This window comes from Chenopodium quinoa, unplaced genomic scaffold, assembly GCF_001683475.1.
Source record: "Chenopodium quinoa cultivar QQ74 unplaced genomic scaffold, ASM168347v1, whole genome shotgun sequence".
Taxonomy (NCBI): domain Eukaryota; kingdom Viridiplantae; phylum Streptophyta; class Magnoliopsida; order Caryophyllales; family Amaranthaceae; genus Chenopodium; species Chenopodium quinoa.
This window is the reverse complement of record NW_018743032.1, coordinates 2,562,850-2,572,227: the sequence shown is the minus strand read 5'-3', so window position 1 is coordinate 2,572,227 and position 9,378 is coordinate 2,562,850. Positions and strand designations below refer to the sequence as shown.

The window sequence follows — 9,378 nt, the reverse complement described above, 5'->3', positions numbered from 1 at the left end:
CCTAAACAACGGGTATATCATCTTCTCATAAAGTCATAATACACGCAATTTTTTTGCTCGTTGGAGCCGACTCCAACTTTAAGCGTAGTAGTATAAAACAGTAGGAGAGGAGAGAGAAACTTAACTCTGAAAACTTTTAGAGCGAAATACAGGTGAAGTTGGCGTGCTTAGGTTGCTTAGGGTTTCGATTTTTACTCCGATTCTTCATGAAATTGAAACCCTAAGTTTAATCTCATCATGGATTACTCTAATTCTGCCCAATTCGATATCTTTCATATCTACCGGCAATTCTGCGGTAATTTCAATTTCATAAAATCAAATTTTTTTTTTTTTTTTTTTTTTTTTTTTTTTTTTTTTTTTTTTAATTTTCTGGAATTTAAGCTCGTTTATCTTGTTGCTGATTGTTGGGATTTTCTTGATGATTGTTTTTATATTGATTGTTTATGTTTGCCATTATTTTGATGTTGATTTTATTGAGATGATTAATTCTGCTTAATTTGCTGATTGTTGGTTTGATTATTAATTTTTCTTTTTTTTAAAGAATTTTGGACTGATTAGCGTTTCTTGAATGTTGCTGAATCTGTTTGCTTATCATGGGTTTAATGGAGGGTGGATATCTGATTGTTTGGGAATTTGATTGGTTGAGTTAATCTTTTTGTTAAATGGCATTCATTGGTTTTGTCTTTTTAAATTCGCGGTAGTTTTGAATCGTTAATCGATCAGAGTGAAGTGTTCAAGAGTGTTAGGATTACATAGGAATTTAGGGAAATTAAAAGTATTACTTTTTATATGCTTCTAACGTTCCAAGAGCTCTTCCGTTGTAGTTTTTGATGGATTAGTGAAATCTTCTGAATCTCTTCGTGCTTTATACTAATTATCAACCAAGAGATTAAGTTATATTATATGTTACCTTCAAAATTAGTACACAAACCACAATGCTGCCAAGAAGTTAGCCCACTCGATTGACCAAAGTAAATCACCGGTTCCTTTTTCTAGTGTATAGTAGAATTTGGCATAATAACAAATCAATATGGTATTTCTGTTTTGAATCGAAAATTTGTTTTGTCCTGCGGGAGGGGATATTCTAATTAATGATGTTTACGTGGAACTTTTTTTATTTTATTTTATTATTACTGTGGGACAGCTGGGGTTTTGGAGATAGTATGTGAACCTAAGTTCGTGTTTAGTGACAGACTGACAGCCAAATCCATCTTTATAGAATGTGCAATGTTATTTATTCATAAGGGTTCAAAGGTTATTTATTGCTTCCAGCTTTTGTTGCATTGTTTTATTATTTATTTATATTAGCTTCTTTGTCAGATATCAGATCAGGGAACGTATATTCTTGCACTGAAGCGAGCAACACGTTAAATGATGATTTAGAAAAGGTCAAGAATATACGGGAGGCAACGTTCCATCTCTCAAAAATGGTGGACTCAAGCATGATTACGAGGTATATCATAAAGATTCTTTAATCAATAATATGGAATAAAGTTGACTGAAAACATCCTTGCCCAAGCATAATTTGAGCAAAAAAGATTATGAATTCTGTATTTTTAAAATGTGGATTCATTGTGTTGCATTTCTCAGTTTTTACGGGTTAATCGTTTTTGAATGTGTCATGAGCCAATATTTGTGCTTACAGAATACAGATTGTTCGTTTATTGTCCAAATTTGGCTGTACTTTCTATTTCGTACTTGAATATTATTGATTCAAGTTTTTTTAACTTTTTTTTTATTAATTTCCCATGTAAATATCTGAATATATGCTTTTGCTGGCTTCTACCTTTGAGTTAGATGTTAATGTTTGAGTCCTTATAATTTCATTCCACTACTTCATTTAATATCTCATTGGCTGAATTGTAAAGGCCTCTAATATGGTGAGTTTAGGAAAAAAATTGACGGTTGTCGAGGACCAGGTTGTACATTTGGTTTTTTATTTTTTTTTAGAAAAAAAAAATGAAAGAAGTCATGTTCTTTCATCACTGCAAATTGCCTAGTTCAGATGAGATTATGAATCGGTCTATTTCAGTAGAGCCTGAATACCAATTTAAGCAGAAAATTACTGATTTGGGTCAAGAAGTTGATTGAAATAGCCTTTTTGCATTGTAGCAGCGATGTTCTTACTATACTCTTCTTTACTTTAGGGTTGGAACCACTTCAGAGGCATTGAAGTAATGCTGATCTTGATGTTGTGGATTAGATCATGAATTTGAGGGATTCATCCTAATTTTGTCGCTGGTCCTTTATGGTTGGGTGTTAGATAGTGTTAAGGGCTTGATATATTTTCTCTTTGCCCCTCAGGGAGGGATCATGGATGACACCTTACAGTCCTAATGGATATTCCTAACACAGAAATGAAGCTGACATGCCAAATTTGTGTCTACCAAATAATTGGTTGAATATGAATGAATACTTCCACATGCTGAATACTTGTCCAGCATTGTATCTATATTCCTAGCGATACCAACAACGAAGATTACAATGTTGCCAATGTGGGTCATTGGCTCAAGGAATGTATAAAAGTTGAATTTACTAATTACTCTTTTGCTTCAACTAAGGTGAATTGGCTGCATTTCAATCAATTTGTTTTAAGTTCACTCAATGGTTTTGATTGCTTTTGCCCTATTAAGTTATTCAATTATTTTCCTTATTGTGCTATGAACTTCTGCTGGCAGCTGTTCGATTTTGGGTGAATTATACAAGCTCATGTCATGCCTAAATATAATGGTAGGATTTAATATTTGCATTAAATACACCCCAAATCTTAAAGGAAAGAGCACTTTTATTGTCGATAGGGATTGTTTTTATACCTGCATATGGTAATATATGTTTCTCTATTCTTTCTAGGGGGATTTTTCAGAATTTTCTAATTTCTATGATTTTGTATTCTTCATGTGCCGTGAAAGTGGTCAAAAGAACATCAGTAAGTACTTCTCCTGCTCCTTAGTTCCATATAATATCGTGTTTTTGATGCCCTTAACAGATAGAAGTATTCCTCATGGATATTCTTCTGTTGTCTTTTAGCTGTAAGAAGGGCAATAGATGCATGGAAGTTAGCCCTTTCTGGAAGATTTAGGCTACTTGATCAGTGGTGTGACTTTGTTGAGGTAAAATGATCCTGCTTTGACATTTTTGAATTCTAGACGTGTAGATCATTCTCATCTTTAAGTCCCGTAGTCATTTTTGAGGTCTGTTATTCTATGTGTCAGATTTACTGTGGTCTTATGATGTCTAATAGAAGCTTATTCGCTGTTGTCTGTATATATACTTAACTACTTTTGTTGTTAGTTTTTAATTGCTTGTCATTGTTGAAGATCTGCCGTGAAAAGAGCATGGATTTATGTAAATCAATGTACATTCTAGTATTTTACCTCCTGCTAAGCTTTTTAATCTTGGGTCTTGATTTTCAAATTTCTATTGGTATGAAAGTTGTGGATTTCATTTTATGTACTCATGTTGAATGGGTAATCTCAGAAGAACCAGCGGCACAATATCTCTGAAGATACCTGGCGTCAAGTTTTGGCTTTCAGCCGTTGTGTACATGAAAATCTGGAAGGGTATGATCCTGAAGGTAGTGGTTTCCGGAATTCCTTATTTAGTTTGATTTCATTGTGTTCAGTTTTTGAAGCATTGTCAGGAAGAATTTAATGGGGTTTTGTCTTTTGATGAGGCTGAGGTTGTTAAAGTACTATGTGTGGTGGACTTTATGTAGTCGTGTATTATCCTACATTGTGCTGCAAAGTTATTAACCTTGTTATGCATTTTATGTCTTTAGTTAGTAATTCTGTTTTCTAGTTATTTTTCTACATATATTAAAATTTAGATAAGATCCAAAGGGGTTCTTTTAGTTGTGTGAGATTGCACTCTTGGAGGCTTGTGAGGCTGTGATGGATTTACTCAAACTGATACTCTCAAGCTGAGATGACTCCCAGTGTATAGTAGTCATTAAATAAATATAATGGTCATTTGTTCGGTTGATGGCTTCACACTTATTTGTACGCATATTAATGGTTTCGCAATGTAAATTGGGAATTCAGCCGATGTTATTGGTATATGCTAGATGTTTAATCTTTAAGTTGATATATCTTCATATTGGGAATCAAACTCAGCCAAAGATGCTAAAGTATGATGATTTGTGACATTTAGTGTTATGGAAGTATGAACTACGAATGACTTGTTTAGTCATCAGGCAAATTTAATCACTAAGTTAGACAATACTTCTATATATGAAGAGAAGTTCTTCTCGATTGAGTTAGGATTGATTCTGGGAAGATTTCTGTGATAAAATCTTATGTCTTAGATACTTTGTCCCAAATCATGCCTAATTTTAAATTTATTGATTCACAACAATATACTACCTCCGTTTCTTTTTAGTTGCAACAAAGGAGTATTATCTGTAAAACATAAAAAAAAATTCCTTTTGTTGCAATTAAAAGAAACGGAGGTAGTATTTAAAAACTTAAAAGCAAGGAATACACACTGGTTGACCCAAAAACTATATTAGAGCGAGAGGTTTATTCGATTTAAGCTATGAATGGAGGCTTCTCGAGCTCAGATTCTAGCGCACTGAATGATTCTCTTTATTAATGGCGGGAGAAATAACATATTATTAGGGTAGTAAGCTTGCTGGAGGAATTTACAGGTTTTGTTGAGTGATTATTCTCTGAAAGTAGTCAATCAAGGATGCAAAGTCTGTTTCCATTACTTACTCTACATAGAAATTATGACTAGGAGTAATTCGAAAATAGTCGAGACTTGAATAGTCTTGTACTCCCTTCGTTCCTTTTTATTGGTTACGTTTTGATTTTTGACACTATTCATAAGATGAGATAATCTTCTAATTTATTCCTATTATATAAGATATAATATAGTCATATGGGGTCTCGTTTGATTCGTCTCAACGAGTACTTTATTAATATTCAATCGTTATAATTTTTGCATGTATGCAATGAAAGATATTAATGGTCAGACAAGTGCATTGGCAAACGTGCATAGTCAAAACGTAACTAATAAAAAGGAATGGAGGGAGTATATTATTAGTTGACTTATCGTTTTCTATATTGTTTGATAACTCCTTTTCATCAACATTAATAATTCGTACTTTTCAGAAGTAAAGTTATACTTCAAATTAACTCTCTAGGCTAATTTTTTTTCAGGTGCTTGGCCCACATTGATCGACGACTTTGTTGAGCACATGTATAGGTTTGATATCTATCTCAATATTTACTTTGTGATTCGTAAATGTGTTCTCTCATTCATTTTGTAAGTATGAAACAGTCACTTGTATTGTGTCAATTATGTGGTATTTGGGTGCGTATTGATACTGGTTAAGGAGCTGGAGTTGCTATTGACTCCCACAATGTTGGCTGGTAGTGCCGTAGTGGGTTTTGGTGTTATCAGTCTTTGTAATTATACCATACTGCGCTGAATTATTTTGCCTTGTCTAAGACATTATGTTCCCCACACAACCCCAAACGTACCGTATTCTGTTTTCATAATATCACTAGATTTATAGAGTTATGATGCATTTTTATTCAGCTATTACAAACCAGTCGAACCTAGATGGCTAGATTGAAAGGAATTCCATTCTAAAGAAATACTTTCTTTTGCCTATACTAAACTTCAAATTTGGAATTGACTGAAGGATTAAGAATAATATATAGAATAAAGAAATGAATATGGGTAGAGTGAAAATTAAAATTAAACTTACGTGCCAAAAAACAGAGAATTCTAGGACAAGATGGAGTAGATTTTACATTTTCCTATATAGAAATGTAAGTCACGTTACGTGATTTTTCTTTCCTTTTTTTTTCTTACAAAAAATATTCTAAGTCATCGTACAGTACCAATGCAACATTGGTCAGTAAATTTATGAAATCATTGAAGGATTGCAGGATATTTTTTATTTAGGTAGTACACAAATTCTTCACATGGTGTGGCCACTTCACATATAAGGCAATAAATTAAGTAATAGGTCACGGTGATGAGCAAATGGGGTTACCTTGACGCATGTGGGTTACTTAAATGAGAAAAGGGGTTATTAAGTGGACTCATTCTTACATTTTTTAAAACAAAAAAATAACGGTTATTCGAATGAACAGATGGAGTTACTTATTCTTAAATTGCTTGATATTATTCGTATAATGAATTTGGGTTTCTTCTATGGACAAAATGAGGTTACTCTTGTGAATAAATGGGATTACTCATACATATAAATGAAGATTACTCTTATAAATCAATGTGGCCACAGTATGTGGCTAGCTACATACAAGACTTATCGCATGGAAAATGTTTATGGGTTGTGCTCCTCCCCTTTTCTTCATTTCTACATTTTGAAGCCTGTTATTACCCCTTATCTCATTACTGTTGGCCACTTTTGCTGCTTGTGACTGTTGTGAGTGTCTCTGATATTGGATTCTGTGAGCATGATCAGATATCGTGAGTTGGTGACCATGCAGTGGCCCTGCAATCTTATTATTGTTCTACTTCTCACTTTTGGACGCCATTGTTTTCTTGTAACCTAAACTTGTTAATCGGCAAATTGGATCTGTTAGTTCTAGACTGAGGATGGTTTAGGGCATCATTTTTTCAATCTAGTATTTATTGGAGTCTGTTTTGCCCGGGAAGGGCTTATCATAATACCAAATGGTGCTTTGTTACAAATTGCTTTTAATCTTCATTTGATGAGATTAGCAAATAGTGAGGATTCTGCCTTGGGCCCTTATGTTAAGTACTATTCTGCGATCTTGCTTCCTTATATTGATTACTTTACTTTTTGAGTAATTTCCAAACTATCGTGTGTATATGTTTAATAAAACTAAATTTGTCCTTTACAAATCTCCACCCCCCCCCCCCCCCCCCCCCCGCCGGTATGTTAGCATACCTTTTAAAAAAGCATCCAATAATATCCGCTGGTAAAGACTATTTAAGAAAATATGTTAACCCCCACCGCTTTTTTTAATTTTTCTATTTATGAAAGATTTTTTGAAACATGAAAGCTGTTGTGAACTGGATGTATTCTAGATTTTTTTTTTTGGAAGATTTGAATTAGGAATGTCGTGTGAAGATATAAGAAAAAGGATACTAGAGTGATTATTAGAAGGCGGAGGATGAGATTTTTGAGAAAATTGAGTGTGTATGGAGGGGATCACACAACCAATGCCTGGCTAGCTAATGGCTAGGTATGCACAAAGGAGGTTGCCTAGATTTAGTTTGCCCATTGTCGATGGATGAGCTGTACCAATGGCCAGAATACCCCTTGTACAAATGAGCTGACATTTGCACTTGAATAGGAACGTTATAGAATTTCAAAGAGAGCAATTTGAATGGAATAGGTTAATTCACATCAGGAAAGTTTATTCATAGAGGGTACTGCCAAAAAGTTGCATAGAGTAAGAGCTCACCCAATCTATGATGATAAATGCTTTCTCAGGCCTTGTTCTAAGTCTTCTCACCTTGAATTATATAAGTTTAGCAAGAATAAGCAAGACTATTAAAGGTAAACTTAGATACATTTTTTAGAAGTTCAGATCAAAGCTATCAGCGTCATTCCAAACCAAAAATGGTCAAATAAGATCTTCAGGTGAAATGAAGCCTTAATTAGAAGAATATATATATATATATATATATATATATATATATATATATATATATCAGATCATCATTATCGAATTCATCTACTATGCCATTTTTAGTATATTCTTGGTGTAACATTCTATGAGTTTTTCTTTGATCTTTAATACCCTTTATAGGGAGACTGGTTCATATATCTCTTTCGACTTTTTTTTTTGTTGATTATAATATCATTCAACACTTTTTTTTCCCCCTCCTGTATATTTATGCTAACCTTTACCCACTAAATGCTGTGTAGAATTACTGGATCCAATAACCGCACCAGTCACAATGTCACCTGTGATTGTGATGATCCTGAGGGCAAATCATCCATGTTTGAAGAGCCTCTTCCAGGTATAAATGCATTTGCAATCAGTATAAATTAGATAGCCAAGTGCCCCCCCCCCCCCCAACACCACCACCACCACCAAAACCCAATCCCTCTCTCTCTCATATGATGTATTTTTGGCAGTCAATATTAATTTTTTATTTTCCCTTTGTAGCTTAATCTTGATGCATTTTTAATTGCTTGTGTTGCAGGATTAAAGAACTTGCCTGGTTTGAAGAGGAAATTCCGGCTGGACTTGGTGGAAACTGATTTGGATATCAACTCCCTACCATCAAAAATGAAAAATGCAAATATAAGTTGCAAGCGAAGGAAGCAGCCGCAGCAGCACAAGAGATGTGGAGAGAATCCGACTGCAAATGCTTCAGATGAAGGGTTGCACACTGCTACAGTTAATCCATTGAGTTTGTCAAAATATCTTCACACAGCTGAAGGCAGACTTTCAAAGGGCTTCTCTAGTCTTTTTTCATCTCCTGTGCAGAATCAGTAGCAGAGGGTATCGTATACTTGAAGTACATAGTCATGATAGAGGAATGCTGCTTCATATTTTTGTCCTATTCATTTTAACGAAACTAACGGCACTGGTACCGGCTATAGGTTTGCCTATGACTTTTCTGGGATAGAGTTTATTACCTTCACAATTGGCAAATATTGAAATCACTTAGTTTGTATTGTGGATAGTTTTATCTTTTCTAAATTTGAATTGGTAAACTTATGCAATTGGTGAAGGCCACTGATAGCTCCCTGTTACTGGCAAGTCCGTCAGTTCTTCCGCAATGATGATCAAATCTGCGGAGACATGGCCTGGTGAAGTAATTGCAATTCCCTGCTTGCTGTATGTTTTTATCAGAATTATACTACATCTCTTACATATTATTCGCCTCAATGATAATGATGGCATGGAAATTCTTGAGCTCATATTCATCTTTGAAGATTCACATGTGGCCTCAATGCAAGCTAGAAAATAGAGGTCCCTGAAGCACGAAGACTGCCTGCTTGCTCGCTGGCAATTGGTCTTCTGCACTGCTGGCAATACTCTTTGTGTTTTTCTTTCTTGTTATTAGGTTTGAGTCAAAAAGTTGTTATTGTTCAGTCTTACAGTTAGACTGGAGTGATATTGTAGTAAAAATTTTGGTGATAGTGAGTTTTTAGGGAAAATATATATATATATATATATATATATATATATATATATATATATATATATATATATATATATATATATTTATAATATAATCTCAAAGGATAAAACCAGGTGAGTAATAACCCTTTTGTATTAGTATTATTGCTTTTCTTGTACATTAATTTTTAAAGTTTCGCCTGAGGTAGTCCTTGAAATTCACTGCAAGCTGCATTATTTCGTGCACTTATTAGAATTTTAGAAGTTGATCGTCTATGTTTTGTTTACTTTAATAATC

At 34.0% G+C, this 9,378-nt stretch overlaps 1 protein-coding gene across 3 annotated transcripts; it reads left to right on the top strand.

Moving 5' to 3' along the window:
- Nucleotides 1-9,111, top strand: LOC110730396 (DCN1-like protein 2). 3 transcript variants are annotated; one of them, XM_021910185.1, is made up of 9 exons: nt 1-295; nt 1,309-1,453; nt 2,679-2,730; nt 2,851-2,926; nt 3,028-3,110; nt 3,478-3,574; nt 5,160-5,205; nt 7,874-7,968; nt 8,155-9,111. In XM_021910185.1, the coding sequence occupies exons 1-9, from the start codon at nt 238-240 to the stop codon at nt 8,448-8,450; spliced, it is 948 nt and encodes a 315-aa protein (XP_021765877.1). In that variant the 5' UTR covers nt 1-237; the 3' UTR covers nt 8,451-9,111. The 3 variants fall into 3 exon arrangements, with proteins under 3 accessions (XP_021765877.1, XP_021765878.1, XP_021765879.1); XM_021910186.1 differs by having other exon boundaries at nt 6-295; nt 1,321-1,453; XM_021910187.1 differs by having other exon boundaries at nt 214-295; nt 1,328-1,453.
- Nucleotides 9,112-9,378: the final 267 nt, after the last annotated feature.